This window comes from Lycium ferocissimum, chromosome 9 (genome assembly GCF_029784015.1).
Source record: "Lycium ferocissimum isolate CSIRO_LF1 chromosome 9, AGI_CSIRO_Lferr_CH_V1, whole genome shotgun sequence".
Classification (NCBI taxonomy): Eukaryota; Viridiplantae; Streptophyta; class Magnoliopsida; order Solanales; family Solanaceae; genus Lycium; species Lycium ferocissimum.
This window is the reverse complement of record NC_081350.1, coordinates 13,315,602-13,340,559: the sequence shown is the minus strand read 5'-3', so window position 1 is coordinate 13,340,559 and position 24,958 is coordinate 13,315,602. Positions and strand designations below refer to the sequence as shown.

Sequence of the window (24,958 nt, the reverse complement as noted above, 5' to 3'; positions counted from 1 at the left end):
AAATAGAAAGAATAATTTTTATCGCTAAAATAAAAAATTTAAAAGGTAAGAAGGGAAAAAAGGGATGAAATCATCAAGATTAGTAGGCAAAGTAATGTTGAGCAGATACCATCTAATCGGACCAATCAAGCCGATCGAGAAGTTTCAGAGGAAAATTTTCATTCTTTATTTCTATTGTGCACTATTTATTGGCATCGTACTTGAAATCTGGAAAGAAGATTTTTTGGTAAGAATTTGATTGGAATTTGAATAAACGGAACGGTGCTTACCATGTGCTAATCACGTGACTCGTTCTTCTTTTCTTCTTGTTGTTTTTCTTTCTTTTTTCGTGGGTCTTTTTGTTAAAAAATTAAATGTTAGGCTGAACACATAAATGGGCTTGCCAATAATTTTCACTTAGACATCTTAATTGAAGTTATTTTTCATCAAATACTTTATATATGTTTAATGTGTGTTTATTAAACATACATTTATGTGGCTTCTTCTAATTAATCTCGCCACCAGAAAATTTATCCTTATAAGGTGTCCCCAAAAGGAGTACTAGAAGCCCCAAGAAAGCATGAAAATTAAGACCTAGTTTCATCAAAATGGAGAAGGTAACACATCAAAAATCGGAAGTCGGATGGTTAAACAATGTTCTAATGGACCTAAAGGGCTATAACATACGTAAATGGAAAAACTCAGAAAGTCACAAACGAGAAAACCATAGAAAATTTGGACTTTCCCATGTTTAATTGATGCAAAACTTCCAAGACTAATGCCATAACCAGAAAATTTGCACATACAAGGTGCCCCCAAAACAAGTACTAGAAACTCCAAGAAAACATGAAAATGAAAATCTAATTTCATCAAAATGGAGAAGGTAACACCCAAGATAATCAAAGCCCAAGAAAACCCACCAAAATTCACAACAAAAAGACAAAAAAAACAAAGAAAAAGAATTTGATCACAAAAATAAAAAATTTGTAGATTAGTAGGAGAGATTATCAGGGTCAGGAGGCAAAGGAATGCTTGTTTGTTGAGTAGACGCCATGTGATCGGACCACCCAAGCAGATCCCCAAGTTTCAGAGGGAAATATTTTTCATTCTTTGTTTCTTCAGTTGGTATGTAACTTTCACTATTTATTGAAACCCGTATTTAGAATCTTGAAAGAAAGAAGATCGTCTCCCTAATAATCTGCCTCTTTTTCTTTGTTTTTTAATCCGTAAGAATCTTATTAGAATTTGGGAAATTACGGAATGTGTTTACCACGTGCTAGTCACGTGTTTTTCATTTTCTTTTTTACTTGTCCAGTTTAGAAAATTAAAAAATTATTTGCTATATTATACCTACTTTATTCATAATATTAAATACTACATTCATTTTCAGTTCATTTCTCAAATTTATAATAATAACAACAATATACATATGTAATCCCACAAGATTTCTCAACATTTAGACGATTTATAATAATAAGGGGTTCGATAGTGTAATTATCATTTTATTTATGAGCAAATTTCAGAAAGCGCTACAGTTTCAATGCTAATAGCAATAGTTTCGTTATTTACCTTTCGGAGCCACACTTCCATTGTCAGGCGGTTGTATTCTTTTGTATTCGTTCGCGCAACGAGTACAACATGTATCAACAAATACATCGGCATATATGCGGATACAAATAACAGAAAACAGGGGCATCTACATAGGTACACAACCATAAAAATATAGTCAAATAAGAATACAGTCAAAATAAGGATATAAACAACGAAAATATACCCCGTACCTAAAAAATAATACATACATGGCACAATCAAAATTGAAAAAACAGGGATACAGAAAATAAATTTTCAAAAAATACAGAAAATTCTTCCTTTGAAATACATAAATACAGGCAAAAAAAATAAAAAAAAATACACTACACTCAAAATGGAAAAGAACGTAAATCCGGCCAGATGTGAGAATATACTGTATACATTTATTTATACTCAAAATGGAGACGAACGAAATATCGGTTTGGTGAAGAAGTGTATCTTTGCCATGGTATAATAGATGCAAAGCTCGAAATTCTTTGCCATTATCTTCTTTTTCGATCTCTGCCATTATTAAAGTACAAAATCTACAAATACAGAAACACAAAGATATCTCACCACTCTCATGGCTCTGCTATCATCATCAAAGGGAGTGGTAGTATCTCTATCGGTGCTGGTCCTCTCCGGCATCGCCCTTTCCGTCGTATTCCTCTTCTTTCTTAATTTTTTCGTCACCACCACCGTGTAATTTCCCCGTCACTCTGACAACCATCACCGTCGGCGACCTCATTAGAGGATATAGAGTGGATGAAGAAACAAATCGAGGGTATTTCTGATTTGAAAGGATGATTTTGTTCTGGTGAGAGTAGGAAAGAAACAAAGTAGAAGGAATTGGGAATTTGCTACGACATTAAAAGAGTAGCTACAATTTGTCCTTATTTCAAAGTATATTTATGTATGGTGTAAAGGAATAATAGAATATAGAATGTAATGTTTGACTTGACACATCCCCATGTGCTAATCACGTGACTCTTTCCCCATTCTTTTCTTGTTTTTTTCTCTTTCTTTTTAGTGGGTCTTTTAGAGGAGAAAAAGTTCATTGTTAGGCAGAACACACAAATTGGTTTGGCAACAATTTTTACTTACACATCTTAGTTGAAGTTATTTTTTATTTATATTTAAACTGTTCTTATTGAACACACGATTAATGTGGCTTCTTCTTATTAAACTTGTCTGTGTCTAATTGATGAAACCTTCAAGGCTAATGCCACCAGAAAATTTGTACATACAAGATTTTCCCCAAAAAAGTACTAGAGAATTCAAGAAAGCATAAAAGTTAAAATCTAATTTCTTTCAAAATGGAGAATCTAACGCCCAAGATATCAAAAACTCAAAAAAAAAAAAATCAAGAAAATCCGCAAAAGAAAAAGACAACAACAAAGAGAGAAATTTTTTGGATGCTAAAATAAGAAATTTAACATATTAAAATGTAAAAGGGGATGAAATCAACAAAGTCAAGAGGCAAAAGAATGCGTGCTTGTTGAATAGACTCCATGTGATCGAACCATCCAAACAAGTTTCAGAAAGAAATATTCATTCTTTGTTTCTCTTGATATATAATGTTCATTTTATTAGCATTGTAGTTGGAATCTTGAAAGAAGATTGTCTCCGTAAGAATCTGGCTGAAATTTGAAAAAAAAAGATGGTGCTTACCATGTGCTAATTACGTGACTCTTTTCTCATTTTCTTATTATATTTTCTTTATTTTTAGTGGGTCTTTTTGGAAAAAAAAAAATGTTAGGCAAAACACATAAATGGGTTTGCCAACAATTTTCACTTAGACATCTTAATTGGCGTTATTTTTCATCAAATACTTTATTTATATTTGAACTGTGCTTATTAAACGCACGATTAATGTGGCGTTTTCAAATTAAAATTTCCTATGTCTGATTGATGCAAAATCTTCAAGATAATGCCACTAGAAAATTTGCAGATACAAGGTGTCCCCCAAAAAAAAAAAAATATTAGAAAATTCAAGAAAGTATGAGAGTTAAAACTTAATTTAATCAAAATGAAAAATGTAACACCCTGGATAGCAAAAACTCAAAGAAACCCATGAAAATCCTCAAAAAAAAAAAAAAAAAAAAAAAAGATGAAAATAAAGAGAAGAAGAATTTTAATCGCTAAAGTCAGAAATTCTAATAGATTAGAAGGAAAAAGGAATGAAATTACCACGGTTACGAGGCAAAGGAATGTGCGTTTGTTGAGTAGACGCTATGTGATCGGACCTTCCAACCAGACCGAGAAGTATTCATTCTTCATTTCTGTTGATATGCAATATTTATCATTTATTAGCACCGTACTTGACATTTTGAAAGAAGATTATTTCGGTAAGAATCTGATTAGAATTTTAAAAAATGAGGATAGTGCTTACCATATGCTAAGCACGTGACCTTTTCCTCATTTTCTTCTTGTTTTTTTCTTTCCTTTTAGTCTCTTTATTGGAAAACAAGTTAAATGTTAGTCAAAAAACACAAATGAGTTTGTCAACAATTTTCACTTAGACATCTTAATTAAGTTATTTTCATCAGATACTTTATCTATGTTTAAATTTTGCTTATTAGACACTATTAATGTGACTTCTTCTAATTAAAAGCGTGAAAAGCCAAAAGATTTTAGATTTTTTTTCTCTCTCTATCTTCATTCTATTCCCCTGCACCTTTCCTTTATTCCTCTCTCCCCTTTCACACTTCAGTCGTCGCTGAGAAATAATCATTCTTCCACCTTCGATCCATTCCTTATATATTCTTCCTTCGTCTCAACTGAACTATTTCCTGTATTACTAATGTAGCATATATCCTCATTGTGTTAAAGAAGACAGTTTTATTATCTTCTTTTATATATAAAATATTCAATCGTTATTTTGGTCACATCAACGGGTGTGAAGTTCATGCATTATATTTTTTGTACTAATTAGTTGTGAGGTGTTTAATAAGTAGTACATGTTAACTGAAGTGAAGTGTGTTTAATAGGAACAAACCTCATTTTAGAGTGTTAAAATAAAATTGGTGCCAAATTAAAAGATTGTTTATGTATTCGGTCTAACTATTATGAGGGTATTAGTTTGCATATTACTATTTGCATTCCTAACTCTAACATCTATTCATAATTATGATTACTCTTACTATTCTTCTTCATCATGACTAATCCACTGGAAGCAGCATCACAGCAAATGCAAGCTGACAAGAATGAAGTAGTAGCTACTAGCTACGTACCAAGTTAATTTCAGAATCTATGTATGATAGTTTTGGAAACCTCAATGTAATCACTATCATAGATAGTGTAAGCACTCCTAGTATGTATGATCCGCTCTAGTTATTAAGTAAATAAATATCCTTTTGAACCAAAAAAAAAAAAAAGACATCCACTACGCAATAGTTAATAAATGTTCATGACTTCTACATTGCTCACAAAGCATGCTTATAATAACGGTTTTGGATTCTATGTTGAACACATCAGAAAGGAAGAAGAAAATTCTCTCATCATTGTTTGTACTTTTAGTTTTAGTTCATTTGATGTTAACGATGTGAGTTCATGATTTTATTCTGTCTCAGTTGAATTTTGTTCTCTTTTTCATGTATCGATCATATTAATTTGTTTGATGTAAAAGCTTGAATTTCATAATTTATAATGATCAGAACTCTTTTTATCGCGTCCCATGTATTTCACATAATGTGTTTGCAGTTTCCTAGCTAGTGAGCTATGTTAAATGGTTTACATCATTTACATTTGCAGACTATCGATAGCCTCGTAAATTTGTTAGTAAATTTTATTTAGCACTACGACATGTTTCGATTGAGCATCTGAATATACGATAAAGTGTTCATATTAGGCACTTCCGACTCAAAAACCTTCTTTAATTATACGCATTAATTAACCTCAATAAGACGTAAAATCTCATGCATGTTCCAATCGATGCTAATGTGTATAAGGAGAGGGTATATTTTATGTGATTAACTTATCTAAATAATAGACGTTTGTGAACACACGCAAAAACTTTTCCAACATATGAATGAATAGGAATACTTCATCACGTGTTTATGTGCTCAACTGGAACAGACCATGAAATTTACAGGTAAATTTTAGGGGTCGTCCATGTATTTAGCCTTTAAACTTTATTATGACTTTTTCTGTAGTTTGCTTTCACTCCAAATTTTATAATTATATGTTTTACCCGTATACAACCAAGTTTTGGTTGCGCAAAGGAGTATTATCATATTAGATTTTCCAAAATGTGACTTTAAAATTTCAGTACATTTGAAACCTCACAAAAAGACGTAGACGTCGGTTATTTAGGAAAATTATTCATAATCAGAAAAACATCTTATTTCATTTATTCTTTATTTTTCTTTTTAATTAATAATGGTGAGCACATCGGGCATACCTAATTTATCCTTTCAAGGGCACATGATTTCAATACTGTTTTGCGGTAGTATGTGGATCTATATATGCATCACATTCTTTATCAGCTGCTCAGTTGGTAAAACACCTCCACCCACGACCGGTAGGTTCATGATTCATGTAACGCTGGAAGGAAAGTGTGAAAACACTATAAATCCTCCAAAATGAAGGGCAAAAAAAAAAGGTTAAATTTACCAGAAATTAAAAGATGAATAGGCTAAAACTAGTCACCTAATATTCAATGAACTCACGTAACAACGTTCACATAGTTACCAAGATCCACTCATTAATTCATAGGAAGATGTTCACCTTTGAAATACATGTGATGTTTCGTATCATTATTCACATGTATATTCAGTGTGTATACTTTGTCCGTGACAACTGACAAGTATTAAGTCAACAAGTGACAATAACATGTTGCTACAATACATTTATATGCTCTACCCAAAAATATTTAGGAAGTACGCTAAATATTGATATATGTTACAAAGCTCAAAGTTCACCAGACTCTACGCGAAAGAGATTTCCAAAACAGGGTAATATTTTAAAAAATCTTTATGATTAGATATGCTCATGAGTGCAAAACTTTAGAAGTGGGTGAGAAAATTTATTGAACAAGTAGGAGAATATGTTGAAAAGAGCAATAAGTAGAACTTGATGGAGCTTCATCTTCAAATATCTCTCCACATCAATTCTCCATAATAACACCTTGCATTAACATAAAATTATACCTCAGGTCATCTAATTTCGGTTCATTTCTTGATTCACAAAATTACAACTCAAAACTGTCACTCAAATCTTCTGAATGCTGCATTCCAACATTCTAATTATAACTATCCGAAACAATATCAAGGCTAAAATAACCATCACCTAACTGGCTCCTTATAAAATTCTCGAAGACCAGCTTGCACACATCTCAACTATACTACCCAAGGTATCCTCGCACTAGTGCAAATACCTAGTAACTCTATTCACCAAGAGTTGAGTAGACAAAGTTCAATTAGTGTACATTACGTCCTCCAAGGTGCCTTCAAACACACAAAACATCTGCTGGGATAAATCTAGATGAATGAAGATCAGCTGCTAACATTAACAAAATATATCAAAAATAATATATAATAATCTAAAAGATAGATGAATAAAAGGGTAAATTACAACCCAATGATGACTTGAAATAGTTTTTTGAAAGAAAGAGAATAACATAAGGATAAATTACAACTCAAAATGACGACTGACGGAACAAAATTGACTTCAGTATACAACAGCTGGACTAAGCAATCACCGGGCAAAGATACAATGCAATTTTGTAGGTATGCTTATCTACATAGTGGGCAAAGCAACCACATTAAACTCCAGCTATAACGTACACTATCAGAAAGGTTACAACAAATTGACCGAAACTACTACATCTAAGTTTGGATGACCAAATGGTCATATTCACAACATAGTAAGGTGCTACCTATAGATGTGTGAAACCTGAGTCATATTGTTTTCTCTCTTGTTGTATAGACTGAAATATCCGAGCAACGGATTCTGTGGCAGACCTTTTATTGTGAGGTACAACCTTGATAACTCTTGCTGGATGATCAGGCACACAAGCCTGGGGGCTACTATCAGGGTTGTCAGTAGCTGGAGATGTGGGGAAAAGAGAGAGCATGTTTCTTCCTTCTGCGGTGTCCGTTCCATGAGGTCTCTCACTTGGACTACTTGCAGAGCTGGCATGTAGCTCATTATCTTTTGTGGCCTGAAACCTTACAACATCGGGAATAGTTCCATTCTTTTCACTCGGAACATTACTCGAGTCCTCATGTTGAATGTTATTAAAGTTATCAACCACTCCAGAAAACTGGCGTTGCAAACCTGGCAAGGTAAACTGGTTTGATTCTTCAGCAGCAGATGATGAGATTGGTGGATTCGAAACCGGCATGCCATACTGAGGAAAGTAGCCATGACCAGTTGGAGGCGTAAAAGGAACTCCCATCCCTTGATAGTGATGAAGATGAGGAGCAGGAACTCCATATGAAGCAAAAAAGTTCCCCATCGTTGGAGTCGATCCTGGAGGCCCACTCGTGAATCCAGGTCCAGGGAAAGGCTTGTATACAAGTCCTTCAGAAGGAGACATCACCGGGATCAACCACTGGTGCCCCGGAGGTTGTTGGAAGCACCAAGGACCCGCGTTAGAATCATTTGTCACAGGTGTTGGCAGTGGATTTCCTGAAAATGGTCTGTGGCTAGAGAGCTGGCTACCATTTTGCACAGAAGAAAGAGATGGCTTTCCCACAGTGCTTTCAGCAGAGTATTCCATCCTGAAGTTAGGCTTCTCAGAATCATTCTTGCGCTTCGGAACACTTTGAGATTCTCTAACAATACAGTCCAATGGAAGTCTTTTGCCAGACGAATTCTTTAAAGGTTTGTCTAGATAAGCAGAATCTTCAAGCATACTATTTGGTGACCCGGCAATGAGCTTTTGGACCTGTTAAAATAACAATGCATGAGCGGCGTACTAACGCATCAAAAACCAGTATATAGATTACATTTTCTTTTCCACCCCCCCAGCCCCCCGGCGAACAACCGATTGCTGCAAGTGATTCAGCCTCCGGAGTTGCTTTACCTTTATTAGTCGATGCAACTCGAACACTTGGATGGCAAACAATCTTTGCTGGCTGTACCAGAACAACGGAGATAGCGTCAGGAAAAAAAAAAAAAGAGCAAATAATAAATGGAAGGAGATTATCTCTTCAGAAGCATGAGGCCAAAAGTATTTACTACATACAATAAAACAAGACAGCTAAAAATCATTTTGAAGAGACAGAGCAATGCAATATATATAGAGTGTCTACACAGTCAATAGGCACCAAATGGTAAAATCTTTTTCTACAAAAAGAGACATTCTTCAATACATATGCAAAAAGAAAAGTTCTGCACAAGTCCACTACTGTATTATTATTATCTTAAGTTCAAACCAAAATGCCACTAAATTTGTTACTCATAAGGGAAAATGTGTAATATTATATCACGTGAACTGATGACCACAAAGCTTCATCTAGCGGAGCCTACGCCAACAACAACATACCCAGTGAAATCCCACGGTGTGGGGTCTGGAGAGGGTAAAGTGTACGCAGACCTTACCCCCATCTCAGAAGATAGAGAGGCTGTTTCCGAAAGACTCTTGGCTCAAGAGAAAACATGACGAGAAATAGTTAGACAAGCACAAACAGTACAAAGCAAAATTGGAATGAAACTAACGAAAGCGACAAAAGCCATGATAAAGTTAGACAAGCACAAACAATAGATATGTGGAAAGAGTTAGAGATTCCTCCTACTTCTTTGTGGATGATCAAGACTTAAAAATATAGCGCATATAGTCTCCTTTAAAGTATACCGCACATATAGTCTCCTCTCTACCTCCCAAGGTAGGGGTAAGGTCTGTGTACACTCTACCCTCCCCACACCTCACTTGTGGGTTTACACTGGGTATGTTGTTGGTGGTGGTGTTGTTGTATATTCTCCTTTAAAGCCACTACCCTTAACAATCCCCCAAAAAAAAAAAAGCCACTACCCTTTATACCTGATTCCTAATTACATATGCTAATTGCCAGAGCTATCATCTTCTTACACCACCACCACCGCCACCGCCATAACCTGGTTATGTTCCCAGCAAGAGTGGTTTACAACCCAAGAACAAGGACAAAGAGGAAAAAGAATTCCCAGCAGAATATATCAAATCGACAGTGAATATGATCTAGTGCCAGTTCACCTTGCACAAAATACAGTCTAACATGGTCCCCACAGTTGCTATCTATGAAGGTCATCCACGGCTGAAATCCTTCAAGGGCTGCTGTAAACCACAATGCCCACTTTGTGGGAATCATCAGACTGAGCATCAAGAGATCTACCCATACAACTTCTACAACCATGCCATACATTTCCTTCAAGAATTAGTTCAGCCGCGACACATGAAAAGCGTGAGACCACAGAAAACCTTAATTCGGCATTTATGTACATCAGCAATGGGATACCACTGGCATCTCTAAGAGAATATAAAAGTTACCCAAAGTAGTATTCTAAACGCTATTATCCCATCCAAACGTGTCTAAATATAGCAATAATCTGTCAAATCTAGATAGCAAAGACAAACTCCTTTTCCCCATATTGTTGGATAATAGATTGTTAAGATTAATAAAAACAAACTCAGGCAAACAAAGAGATGAATAACAAATGCTAATGCAAAATTTATGGAAGTCTCAGAACTCCAAGTTAGCCTATTGGAATCATGAAACAAAGGTAAATTATTTTTTAATCATTAAATCATAAATGCTAAAAACATATACAAAAAATGAAATAAAAACCTTCCTTTTGGGAAATTCTAATAAAATGGTACTTCTCATTTGTTGCTCTTGCATCTCTTTCATCAACAATTAATTCACAAAGTTCAAAATTATCATTCACGACCATTTACATACCTAACCATTTTTTATAAAGATTTACATACCTAAACATGTCACTCAAAATTCATCAATTGGCAAGATAAACCACCACACAAAAAGATCATCTGGACTCTGGAGATAATGATGCACAAGTCATAATAAAAATAAAACAGGAGCTGAGATATTCTATTAAGCAAAGGCTACCAAGGAAAAAGTGCCTGGTAAACAAACATCCTTTGTACTCAATACATGCCTTAAAACTGCACATGCACAATATTATCTATTGAATATGAAAATATATCAGAGAGCATACCTTATATTCATAAGAAAAGACCATGAGGATACATACAAGGGGGGTCATTTTGTCTCACTCTATCAATCATGATCTGAGTGGCACTGGGTAGTACAACCATCAGGAAAATGAAAGTCAGGTCTAAAGAAAAGCTAGTCAATAGAATTTCTCCACCCAACTGACAAAAGGAATGGTACACATTTGGAGGTTTTGCATGATGTGATAAGGATATTTAAATGTCAATATGAAGGCAACACGAACTTACTTGACAATTGCTCTTCTGGCTTTCCAGAAACGCTTTAAGCCAATTATTCCCACAACGTCATCAGGAGAGATGTCTGTTCCAGATATAGATTCCACTATAGAAGCCTCAGATAAGTCGTCACCTCGGTCCAAAAATCCTGTTTGCAATGATTTGCATGTCCTGTGTTCCTGGGTTTCCGTATCATTAATAAGATCATTAGTAATTATCTGCTCTTCTGGTGCAAATTCTTTCATGGGATACGGATCGCCATCATCTATACCCTTAACAGATTCAGGTATGATGGTACAACCAACCTGAGGATCCACTCTGCATTCTGGTCATTGAAATATACTGGTCTTAGGTAATGTGTGAAAGTCAGTAGAAGACTCATACATTCGTGAGAAATGCAAAAGTTGGATTAATTTGTATTATAAGACCTTCTGGATAGCTTACCCTTGGATGCAGAGTTTGAGGTTGTTTTCTCTCTACTAGCAAGAGAATTGGGATTCTCCTCGTTTTGGCTATTGCGCTGTTGTCTCAAAGTTAGATCTGTAACTCCTTCCAACTCTTTATTAGGACGCCCTGAAAAGACTGGACCGGAGGGAGGGAGCTTTTCCATATCCAGATTATGACTCCCATTGGCCTGACCAAGCTTGGAGTTAACAAAGACAGGGACAGTAAAGTCATCCTCTTCTGTTCTCTTTTTCAATTCATATTGTTGCAAGAGAGTAGTGGGATCGGAACTGTGGCCAGGTGGTTTATCAGTTAGATGTCTGGATGGAGGGTGTTGTACAGGGAAATATACAACTCTGTCGTGCCCGCTCCCCTGCAACAAATAGTTGATCCAAGTCAGCTTACTCAACCACTAAATTAACAGCTATTGATGAACTACACAGTCAATGAATATAGCCCAAAAAGAGATGGTTTAACATCAAGAAACCTCTAAAGCCCAGCAGTAGCATCACTACACAGTTTAAGAAACACAATCATATGTGACCGTAAATGTCATACCCACATTTTCACGGACCACAGGACAACAACAACAACAACATACCCAGTGTAATCCCACAAGTGGGGTTTGGGGAGGCTAGAGTGTAGGCAGACCTTACCCCTACCTTCGGAGGTAGAGAGGACCCTCGGCTCAAGATAAAGCAATGTCAAAGTAGGTCAAAAAGGTAAAGGAACCATAACTACAATAAAATAATATGCTAAGGGAAGGAAAAATATAACATTGACACAGCTACCATTACATCTTTCTGATGCATTAAGTCTAAGTATTTAGGGTTCTCTCGCACTTTGTAGTTGTTACACAAAAACATACAAAAGGATAGTGCTCTCAGAAATGAACTTCCCAAAACGACAATTAAAAACAGGCACATCCAGTTGATGATCAACACTAGATAATACAAAAAAAGAAATCACTTGTACTCATAAGGAAAAGACAATCGATCCTTCCATGATATGTCAAGCGATACACTGAAGTTTAACCAAGTGAAGTGAAAATTAATACATTACCATATACACCAAAGCAATAGGCTACAAGATTTTCTTTCACTGTAATCTCCAATACTTGAAACATAATCTAATAATTCAAACAGCAAACAGAAACCAACTGTAACGCAAGAGGCATGCTAAATACTCCCTCCATTTCAATTTGTTCGTCTTGCTTTCCTTTCCTTTTTAGTCTGTTTCAAAAATAATGTCTCTTTCCTAATTTGGCAACTCTTTAATTCCAACGCCCCACATGGCATGTTCAAGACCACAATTCTTTACTTTCTTAAACTCCGTACCTGGTCAAACTAAGACAAACAAACTGAAACACAGGGAGTAATTTATCATCCAAAAACCACTTAGAACAATAAACCAAACTACAGGAAATCAAAGAGAGACCCTGACTCTATTATAAAGTTTAAGGAACCAAGCAACACATATCTTGTTCACATAACAACAATAAACATGCTGAGAACTTATTGTACCTGGCTTGAGGAAGGTGGCCCCAACTTTGCCCCAGAGTTGTTGAATCTCTGAGAAGGTATGCTAAGCTGCTCATATAAAGCCATTTTGTTCCTTGGAGGTGCTCTTGGACCTCCTTTTTCTGTATCATTAACATGAAGCCTTGGAAACATAGGCCCCATAACTTTCTCTTCACCTTTTCTCTTCATTTTTTCTTCCTACAGATTCATCCCACACTCCAAATTTAACTAATTCACAACCCCAAGAATTCAAAGATCAAACTTTTCCTAGCTTAAACAGCTCAATCTCACAGATCAAAAAACATAAAGTCAGTTTCTTGACTGCAAAAAAACTGACCCACTTGGAAAAAACAGAGAAATTCACCAAGATTTTTAAAACCCACCAAAAAAATCACAAAATTCGACCAACCCAGAACCAAAAATGGATTCTTTACCTCAAAAACAAGCGATTCTTGAAACACCCACTAAGGGAAAAAAAAACATGTACTTTGAAGAGTACAAAAGTAGCAGTTGGAAATGATAAGAAGAGAGAATAGCCAAGCAAAACTAAACAAGAATTGATTCGAAGAAAAGGGCCAAAAAGGCAAGAATTAGGGATTCTAAAAAGGTCAAAGAAAGATCAAAGGAGCTATAAGTGAAAGGATACAAAAGTGCCTAAGGGTGGACCCAGTTGTTATGGATAGACCATAGAGAGAACCTAGAAGCTCCTAAAGTGATTATTTATTAGATTAAAATAATATTTGGTTGGAACACAGATAAGATTTTCTTTCACTTTTTATTGCAACTTTTGTCCCAAATCTTTTATAACCAAGTCATTAGTCTCTTTCAAGTTCAAATTCGACACGTAAATAATATTTTGCTGTAGCTAGTAATTGCATTGATGATCACAGCATGACGGTGGATGAGATTGTGATTTTGGAGTTCAATATGGGCCAATTGGTCTATTGGGCTAACAAAAGTTCGGCTTAAGAAGGTGCACAAATAGCCGTCTTGAGGACCCGTATATTAAAGAGTAGCCGAAGTTTATAAGTTCATTTAAGTTTAAACACTTCAGAATGAATTTCAGACTTGCGTGATTAACGTTGAAAATCATGGGACAATTGGCACAAATGCCCTTATTTTGGGCTGGTCTTTAAATTTTACCCCTCACATCTGAATGTTTTTATTTTGACCCTCAAGTACTTTAAGTGAATAATATTAGGACGAAAGTACCCTCTATCTCGCGTAACTTAGGGTTCTTCTTCCCCAATCTTATCTTTCTCTTCTCCTTCAAATTTCAAACTCAAGAGATTCAAGTATCAACAATGGTGAATTTCCAATCAATTTACACTCTGTTCCTGACAACAAGCTAACTCCTCTCATGGAAGACATAGCATAAACAGTATAACTTAAACCACTTAAACAGGCTATTGGATTTAGCTTAATGGCAGTATAATAAATGGAGCAATTGAATAATGTGTAATCTTGATAATGAACCCCAGAAAAAGGGGAAGCTGATATGATCCAGAATTTGTGCATGTCATTTCTATTAGTTGTAATTCATTTTAATTCATTTACATTTCTTGTAATTGCTTAGCTGTAATTAGGATTTGATTAGTGAGGTGGTTAGTAGTGTTAGTTCGATCGTGTACGCTTTGCACGTAGGTATTATCCTCACAAAGTTAGTTAAAACTAACTTTGCCGCCAAAACCTCATTAGGCTATAAAGTGTAGGTTCATCAATTGTAAAAGCATTCAATTAGATTCTTCTATGAAATAATACTCCTTTCTCTCTTCTTCAACTGAATCCCAATTTAGGGTTCTTAAACTTGGCTGTCAAGAGTAATTCTACTTCATTTACTCTTTAGACTAGTTTAAATTGCTACTTTCGATCCAATTTGGATCCAGAGTGCATCATTGGTATCAGAGCGTGTGATTCTCTGACCTGGACAGATGGGTGACCACAATACTAGAATGCAAGAATTAAGGAAGGAAGTCGATTCTCTCAAAAACTCCATGGATGGAGTTCGACTTCGATTTCGATATGCGCGCTATGGTGGATGAAAGAGTAGCACAACGATGGAGAAAATTAAGAGAATGCTCTTGGGTAATGGAGGAAACAATATCAATGGACATGCGGCGGATTTATGACGAAATGCGGCACACGGAAGTAGGCGATGCGGCTTTGCGAGGAATTGCGGACATGAGAGGTATGAAACGCTACTAATAGGAAATATCGGTTAGAATTTCCCAAGTTTGATGGACAAAACTTGAAAGATTTGGTTGTATAAATGTGATCAATTTTTTGATGTGGAGGATATAGAAGAGGGTGCTAAAGTGAAAATGGCATCATGTAGACTAGAAGGAAGAGCCTTGCAATGGCATCAGTCATATATGAAAAGTAGAATAACTAGAGATTGGCTAAGATGGGGAGAGTATGTGAGGTGTTTGTATGCTAGGTTTGGAGAAGAGCTGTTTGATGGTCCAATGGGAGAGTTCAAGGAACTTAAGCAGTTAGGATCAGTTCAAGAATATGTAGATATTTTTGATGAATTACTAACAAGGGTGGAATTATCTGAGGAGTATGTTGTTAGTTGTTTTGTAAGAGGGTTGAAACCTGAGATTGGGCTGACTGTTAAGATGTTAGGACCAAGAACCTTAGCTAAGGCTGTTAGTTTGGCTAAAATTCAAGAACAAACCATTGCTGCCCAACAACAACTTTTTACTGGGATGCTACCTAATCCCAACCCCAAAAATATGATCAGATTCTCAAATGATAAACCATCTTACTATGCCAATTCTTTTTTTTCCCAAAACCGTGCTAATTCTTTTTTTCCCCAAAACTAGAACCAGAACCTACAAGCTAAATCCACCAATGCACCCTTTAAACCTCAAACTAATGCTAGTATAGGACCCAAACCACCCTACAGAAATGCCAAATTACTAACACCTGCTGAAATGGATGAGAGGAGGAGCAAGGGGTTGTGCTTCAACTGTGATGAGAAGTACAGTTTTGGCCACATTTGTAAAAAGAAGAGACAACTGTTTTCTATGGAAGTAGAGGAGGGTGAAGAAATTACTGAATTAAGGGAAGTCTCATTGGACCCTGCTGAGTGCTTATCCATGATTGGTCAAGGACTAGAAATTGATTCTGAGGGATCCATATTACCTCATGTGTCAGTCCATGCAATGAATGGTATCCATGACTTCAGAACCATGAGAATTACCATTTCTGTAAAGGGTAAGGCAATTCATGTGCTGATTGACACTGGAAGCACCCACAATGTTCTAGATTTAAACACTGCAAAGAGGCTAGGGTGTGTTTTGACTGCCATCTCACCTTTTCATGTGTCCGTTCTTTGATGGAAATAAGGTCTATAGTAATTATGTGTGCAAAAATTTGATGTGGAAGATGCAAGGTGTTTCTTTTGATTCAGATATCTTTGGTGTTTCCGATAGGAGGATGCAATATGGTGCTTGGTATTCAATGGTTATCTACCTTGGGAGATATTATGTGGAATTTCAACAAGTTAAGCATGGAATTCACTGTTATGGGTCACAAGGTCTCACTGAGAGGAATTAAACCACCATCTGCTAAAGTGATTCAACAAGATAAGATGGACAAGTTCTTTGGCCAAACCAGCAGAATTATGCATGATCTCAGTTGGAAGGTATCAAGAGGAACCTGTTACAGAAAATGCAGTAGAATTGATAAGTATAGAAGTTACTCAAGTGGATTCTGAGGTTGAGGTGGGTATGCAAGCTTTGTTGGAGGAGTATAATGATTTGTTTGAAGTTCCCACTGATTTGCCACCTTCAAGATCACATGATCACAAAATCATTTTCAAGGATGGAACTTCACCGATAAACATTAGACCTTACAGGTATCCTGCAGTCCAAAAAGATGAGATTGAGAAATTGGTGGATGAAATGTTGGAGACTGGAGTAATCAGGCACAGTACCAGTCCTTATTCATCACCTATTGTCATGGTGAAGAAAAAGGATGGTTCTTGGAGGATGTGTGTGGATTATAGAGAGTTGAACAACTGCACAATCAAGGATAAGTTCCCTATACCAGTGATTGAGGAACTTCTGGATGAATTACATGGAGCTAAATATTTCTCTAAGTTGGACCTAAGATCTGGCTATCATCAGATTAGAATGTTTGAGGAAGACATACATAAAACTGCATTCAGAACTCACCATGGCCATTATGAGTTCTTAGTTATGCCATTTGGTCTCACAAATACCCCTTCAACCTTTCAAAGTCTAATGAACCAAATTTTCCATGCTCATCTCAGAAAATTCATATTGGTTTTCTTTGATGACATTCTCATATATAGCAGGAATTGGACAGATCACCTAACACATTTACAAGAGGCTTTCAAAGTTCTTAGAGCACAGGTGTTGTTTGTTAAGAAAAGTAAATGTGCATTTGGGGTCAAGGAAATAGATTACTTGGGTCATGTCATCTCTGAACAAGGGGTATCTATGGATAAACAAAAGGTGGAATCAGTATTGGATTGGGTCCAACCAACTACTCTGAAAGGGCTGAGGGGATTTCTGGGCTTCACAGGCTATTACAGAAGGTTCATTAGAGATTATGGCCTTATTGCAAGACCCTTGTACAATCTACTGAAGAAAAGCAGCTTCAAATGGGATCCTGCTGCTACTTTTGCATTTGAAAATATGAAAAAAGCTGTAACTTCTGCACCTATTCTGACTCTTCCTAACTTTTCAAAAGAGTTCATTGTGGAAACTGATGCATCTGGTGACGGTATGGGGGCTGTGTTAGTCCAAGACAACAGGTCTATAGCTTACTTCAGTAAAGGGTTGTCTGAGAGGAACAAGGCTCTTTCTGTTTATGAGAGAGAACTTCTAGCCTTGGTGACTGCAGTTCAAAAGTGGAGGCCATATCTTCTGGGTAGACAATTTGTTATTAAGACTGATCATCATAGTCTTAAGTACCTTTTGGAGCAAAGAATCACCACCCCTAGTCAACAAAAATGGTTGGTCAAGTTACTAGGTTATGACTACACCATTGACTATAAGAAGGGTAAAGAAAACATTGTTGCTGATGCTTTGTCTAGGAAGCAGGATTCTATACAACTTTTCAAAGATTTCTCGGAGTTCATCGATCCGTCGTTGGATCTTTGTCAAGACTTCTTGGATTCAAGATCCAAGCCTGCAGCGACCCGATTCGTACAATCCAAAGTTCAAGTCACAAGCCTCACTATAAATACCATTCTGGCATTCTAAGTAGAAAAGGAAGGATCTTTGGTAGGTGTTGATAATGCTTTGAGAGAAAACCTAGTTGCCTTCTACCATGATTCCCCCATGGGTGGACATTCAGGTATAACTGCTACTCTCAAAAGGTTACAACAAGATTTTTATTTTAAAAAAATGAAGCAACATGTGTACTCTTATGTAAGGAACTGTGATGTTTGTCAAAAGTGCAAAAATGAAAATGTAACATATCCAGGGTTGCTTCAACCCTTGCCTATTCCTGACAAGGTTTGGCAAGACATTTCAATGGACTTTATAGAGGGCCTACCTAAAGTTGTAGGGAAGCAGGTCATCTTTGTTGTGGTTGACAGGTTGAGCAAAACTGCTCATTTTATTGCCCTAAAGCACCCCTATGCTTCCTTGGATGTAGCTCAGGTGTTCATGAATGAAGTATTTAGATTGCATGGCATGCCTAAATCCATTGTTTCTGACAGAGATGCGGTATTTACTAGTAAGTTTTGGAAGGAACTCTTCAAGCTACAGAAGGTTTCATTGTTAACTTCTACTGCATACCATCCACAAACTGATGGTCAGACAGAAGTTGTTAACAGATGCTTAGAATGTTATCTTAGGTGTATGACTTGTGAGAAGCCTAAGGAGTGGCCTCAGTGGTTAGCCCTTGCTGAATGGTGGTACAACACCACTCACCACCCCTCCATTAAAATGTCCCCTTATAAAGCTGTGTATGGTCAACCATCACCTCCATTACTACCTTACTTGCCCTTTGATTCTCAATTAGATATGGTGGACAGAAGTTTGCAGGCTAGGGAAGCTACATTGAGGGCTCTTAAACTACATTTAACAAGAGCTCGGAAGCGAGGATGAAGTCTGGTCGATAAAAAGGACCGATAGAACTTATGCGATTGGGATTGGGTCTATGTCAAGCTACAACCCTACAGACAGCTATCATTGAAGCCTCATGCTCACCAAAAGCTCTCTGCTAAATTATTTGGACCTTTTCAGACAACTGCAAGGGTTGGTGTTGTTGCCTATACCGTAGCTCTTCCTACTGGCTCAAAAATCCATCCTACTTTCCATATTTCTCAACTCAAGAGGAAGCTGGGTTCTCAGCCTATCTCAGTTATCCTACCAGTGGTTCAATCTCAAGCTGGTCCTGTTTTACTGTATCCTGAGGCAATCCTAGATAGAAGGCTAGTTCAAAAGCATGGCAAGGCTGTCCCTCAACTCCTCATCCAATGGCTTAACTCAGCTCAGGAAGATAGTACTTGGGAAGATTTTGACTCATTCCAACAGCAATTTCCACACTTTGATCCTTGAGGACAAGGATCATCTCAAGGGGGAAGTATTGATATGATCCAGAATTTGTGCATGTCATTTCTATCAGTTGTAATTCATTTTAATTCATTTACATTTCTTGTAATTGCTTAGCTGTAATTAGGAGTTGATTAGTGAGGTGGTTAGTAGTGTTAGTTACAGTCATGTGCACTGCACATGGGTATGAGCTGTCATAAAGTTAGTTAAAACTAACTTTGCCGCCAAAACCTCATTAGGCTATAAAGTGTAGTTTCATCAATTGTAAAAGCATTCAATCAGATTCTTCTATGAAATAATACTCCTTTCTCTCTTCTTCAACTGAATCCCAATTTAGGGTTCTTAAACTTGGCTGTCAAGAGTAATTCTACTTCATTTACTCTTTAGGCTAGTTTAAATTGCTACTTTCGATCCAATTTGGATCCAGAGTGCATCAGAAGCAAAGATATTTAATTTAAGGAGAAGTTGAGGAAGGCAGTCGTTGGGATTAAGCTACGTTTCTTGTGTAGATTAATTTATGGCTTGGATTGTGAAGTCACCTGATTTATTTTGCAATTAACGAATTGTTTTGCATCGCAGAAAAGGTTGAAACCTAGATACTAGGGCTGGGCATAAATACCGAAAACCGAAAAACAGGCCGAACCGAACCTAACTTCAAGAAACTAAAATCGAAATAGCCGAACCGAACTTTGATGAAACCGAACCGAAGAACCGAAATTTATACATTACCCAAAAAAATTAAAATAGTCCAGACCTATTAAGTTTAAGCCCAAAAAAACGCAATTGTAATAAGCTCTCTTTTACTTTTGTATCCCTAATTTTCCACTTCAGTTGAGAAAATCAAACATCCTTAACAAAGAAAGGTGACTAGGATGTGTCTTTAGGATTAATGTATGTGCTTTATGTGTTTTCTTAATAATTCTTACTGTATGTATATAACACCTAGTAATCCTATATTATGGTTATGGTTTTACTCGTTCTTGTGTATCCTGTTTGTTTGATTTTGATTTTAATTTGTTAGTTTTATATTTTGTTGCTTTTGAGAATATGAATTAGTGTAAATGGAATCGCTTCTAATATCATATCAAAAAAACTGAATTAAAAAAACCGAAACCGAACCGAACCAAACTTCAAAAAATCGAAACCGAAAGAACCGAACCGAACTAGTTGGGTTCGGTGTTCGGTGTCCACCTTCAAAAAATCGAAACCGAAATAGCCAAATCGAAGTTTGATAAAACCGATCCGAAGAACCGAACGCCCACCCCTGCTAGATACTCACAATAATTGATTGGTCGTGTAAATATGTTATAGATAGATCTTCACCGGAAACAAGAGATAAAACCTTGTCGTAATTGATAAGAAAAGTTTTATTTTTAACTAGTTTTGCGTCGAGGCATAACTTTTCATTATATATACTTACAAGTTTGTCCCAATAAGACAAACTTAACTTGATGATTATTCAACTTATTTTCTTATATAATAATAATTCAAATAGTTTTGCCTTGAGGCATAACTTTTCGGGTCAGTCGCACAAATGCCCGAATAGGCATAATTTGCGACGAAATATTACCTTGCGAAAATTGTTTTTTCTTTTTTGCCTCTACTTGAAATCTAAAGATAGGCCTTAAGGCCTAACTTGACTAACTTTGGAATCTAAAGTTATGCCTTAAGGCCTACCTTGAATAACTTTGGAATATAAAGTTATGCCTTAAGGCCTAACCTGACTAACTTTAAAATCTAAAGTTATGCCTTAAGGCCTAACTTGACTAACTTTGAAATATAAAGCTATGCCTTAAGGTTTAACTTGATTAACTTTAGAATCTTAAGTTATGCCTTAAGGCCTATTTGACCAACTTTAGAATCTAAAATTATGCCTTAAGGCATAACTTCACTAACTTTGGAATATAAAGATAGGCCTTAAGGCCTAACTTCACTAACTTTGGAATATAAAGTTAAGCCTTAAGGCCTAACTTGACTAATTTTGGAATATAAAGTTATGTCTTAAGGCCTAACTTGAATAACTTTAAAATATAAAGTTATGCCTTAAGGCCTAGCTTGACTAATTTTGGAAACTAAAGCTATGCCTTGAGGCCTAACTTGACTAACTTTGGAATCTAAAGTTATGCCTTAAGGCCTAACTTGAATAGCTTTGAAATATAAAGTTATGCCTTAAGGCCCGACTTGACTAATTTTGGAAACTAAAGCAATGCCTTAAGGCCCGACTTGTCTAACTTTGGAATATAAAGTTCGGCCTTAAGGCCTGATTTGATTAACTTTGGAATCTAAAGTTATGCCTTAAGGCTTGACTTGACTAACTTTGGAATCTTAAGTTATGTCTTAACGCCTATTTGACCAACTTTGGAATCTAAAGCTATGCCTTAAGGCCTAACTTGACTAACTTTGAAATATAAGTATAGGTGTACTTGACTAACTTTGGAATCTAAAATTATGCCTTAAGGCCTCACTTGACTAACTTTGGAATCCGAAGTTATGCCTTAAAGCCTAACTTGACTATCTTTGGAAGATAAAGATAGGCCTTAAGGCCTAACTTGACTAACTTTGGAATCTAAAGTTAAGCCTTAAGGTCTAACTTGACTAAATTTGGAATATAAAGTTGTGCCTTAAGGTCTAACTTGACTAACTTTGAAGTCTAAAGTTATTCCTTAAGGCCTAACTTGACTAACTTTGGAATCTCAAGTTATAAAAGTTTGGAACAAAAGGAAGTTATAAAAGTTTCTTTTTGTTATTACAAAACACATTCCAAATTCCTTCTACTCGGGCAAAAATCTCATAATCTGTAACCCCAAAAAATAAATTAAAAAACAATCCCAAAAAATATATAAAAAATCAATGTTTTCAAGAATGGGGTCCACAATCCTTAATGTGCACCCTTGCACATGACTTCTCCTTTTCTTTGGCTTTGAGAATTGAAATTCCAAATTCTTCGGCAATGGTTGTAACTTTACAGCATTTGCAAGATAACAGTTGAATGCCCAGATCAAGAATGAAGCTTTCTTGGCAAATCGCAATGTTCTTCACTTTCCTAGTTCCCGATTAACAAGATTAATGGCAAGTTTTCATTCTCGTATGGCTGAACCATGAACGCATGCATACTTACGAGAAAATGGACATGAGATCCTATGTGAGAGTCAATTGGCGCTTTATTTTTTAAAAAGGAAGAAGAAGAAGACAACAAAAAACTGATTTTTGAATCACTTGATAATTCCACAGGCAAGGCTTGTAACAGCTTGCAACCAAAAACAGAACCCTTATGGAATTTGTCCAATTTCATGTCTATATATTTGCTACCCAATTTGTACTTTTCCCTGTTTTCAGAAATTCAACCACCATTACTGTCAAACTTTTTCACCCCAGGAATTTGTACTAAGGCACCATTGATAGAATAAAAAGGAGGTTGAAGTTGCATTGGAAGAGAAGAAAATGAGTTGGAGAAGAAAGCTACCCTATTTGGGATGGAAAGGTATTTGCGTCACAAAAGTTTCATTAAATGAAAGTAAGGGTAGAAGTTAAATATTTTAAAAATAAAGGGTAAAACTTAAAGACCACTCTTTTTGAAGGGCACTCAGCGCAAAAACTTGAAAATGATGGGTGTAAAGTTCAAGACTTCATATATTGGATCTAAAGTTGGAAACTACCAAACCCAATTCAGATCAAAATGTTTGATATGACATATTGTGTGTTCAGTTCGAACTTCAGACATTTACATCTGAAGTTAGGCTTGACAATCCCAACTTCAAATTCTTATATGTTATATTTGAAACTTCAGTCATAAGGTCTAAAGTTGGAAACTAGTTACCCATAACTTGTGAACCCAAATATCTGAAATTTAACTTGAAGAAATTAAAACACTATGAGAAAAATTTGTTGCAAAAAGTTATTGATTTTCTTATTACATTAGTTACATATTGTTTCATAATGATACATGTCATAACTGTTAATTAAGAGTACTATGATTTGTTTTACCTCTCCCAAGATTCGGTCGACTACGCGGTACTAAACCATGTATTTACAATATATGTGTGAGTAGTTATATTTAGAATCATCTAAAATTCTTGAGCTTTGGGACTCAAGTAAGATAGCCTTGCTGTTTTAGGACTATTGCTATTGATTGTCTTGATGCTTTGGAACTCTTTGAGACTCTCTCTAACGCACCTCGTTAAAGAAGAAGCAGCAACAATGCTTCAAGCTGAAGAAAAAGCAACATCAGTTTGTCTTGAAGTTCACCTCTTCAGGCTAACGTTTAAATACTTTAAAATTTTAATTAAGCTTTAAATAAAGATGTTCAAAGCAGATACTTGGTGCAACTCCTACACTTGAATGTCTCTAAAGCTCAGCTCATTAACTTTTGCATCTTACCATTAGGATGGTTATTTTAATTGCTCCTTTCACGTTTGAACAAATAAAACGTAAATAATTTCATCATCATCATCATAATAATAATAATAATAATAATAATAATAATAATAATAATAATAATAATAATAATAATAATAATAATGAAAATAAGATTTGAATTATGAAGTAACGACACTCTGAATAATAAGGATTTCCAAGAAAAAAAGAACTTCAAATTTAAAGAAAAATAGCAATTTTGGCCCAAATGTTATTTTATTCTGGTTTAGTAATCACATTATTCGTCCTAATATTTTTAACCTTTAAGTAAATAAATATGTATTTTTAGTCCAATTGTTCATTAAAGCTAACAAACTTTATATCTGCTAAGAGGACATTAGCTTGGGTTTTGTCCTTTCTTCATTCACTTGAAATTTAAGGAGCTTTTATACAAAATCTCGTTGTATGACGAATTGCTTATCCAAACAAGGTATCGTAGGTTCAAAGAGAGCCGAAAGGTTTTCATCAACTCGGCCGCTTGATTTATTTTTTGTGCTCCAATAACAATACCTAACTTTGATTTTAAGTGCAAAGAGCTTCTCTTTATTAATTCGCCCCTGTTTGCATTTCAAAGAGCTGTAAATAACTTTCACATTATTTTCCTTTGTTTTATGTTGATTCTCTATCTAATTTTATTCGACTACTAATTATTATCGTGGGTGAAAATGTACAATAACAAACAAATCTAATTTGTAGGAAGTGATCATGAGATCTTTTCCATTTAAATAAGTTGTCAAAGCTCCTTTGTTTTGATGATTTATGTTATAGACTTCTACAGAAGATAGGAATCATCTTTGAAACTCGAACTTATTCTTGTAATTGAATTGATATTTTTGAAGCTATTATCAATAACTTCTTTTGAACCTATACAACTAAATACAGAAACAAGGATTGGGAGAGCAATCATCGCTGGAGGAGAAATCAGGGAGCGTTTTTAGATTTATGAAGAGGATAAGTTAATTGAGTGAGAGAAAGTCAATTATTTATATATGCATGTGAAAATCATGACTACAACGAAAATAATCAATTAATGTCCATCTTTTAGTTCAAAGCCACATGAACAAATAATATAATAAAAAAAATTTATCACACCAGCTTGCTTTATA

General features: G+C 35.6%; 1 protein-coding gene across 1 annotated transcript; it reads right to left on the bottom strand.

Annotated features, from left to right (window-relative positions):
• Window positions 1-7,132: 7,132 nt before the first annotated feature.
• Window positions 7,133-13,614, bottom strand: LOC132029663 (ELF3-like protein 2). Its single transcript, XM_059418970.1, has 5 exons — window positions 12,907-13,614; window positions 11,384-11,756; window positions 10,952-11,264; window positions 8,579-8,630; window positions 7,133-8,440 (listed from the first exon to the last, which is right to left on the bottom strand). Exons 1-5 carry the CDS (start codon window positions 13,090-13,092, stop codon window positions 7,427-7,429), a joined length of 1,938 nt encoding a protein of 645 aa, XP_059274953.1. The 5' UTR covers window positions 13,093-13,614; the 3' UTR covers window positions 7,133-7,426.
• Window positions 13,615-24,958: the final 11,344 nt, after the last annotated feature.

Bases quoted from the DNA above. Each gene is read 5' to 3' on its own strand.
- LOC132029663 (XM_059418970.1), bottom strand. From the start codon at position 13,092: ATGAAGAGAAAAGGTGAAGAGAAAGTTATGGGGCCTATGTTTCCAAGG. The intron at 11,757-12,906 runs GTACAATAAGTT...TATTTGTTGCAG, and splicing joins GGCCACCTTCCTCAAGCCAG to GGGAGCGGGCACGACAGAGT. The intron at 8,441-8,578 runs GTAAAGCAACTC...TTATTTTAACAG, and splicing joins AGTTGCATCGACTAATAAAG to GTCCAAAAGCTCATTGCCGG.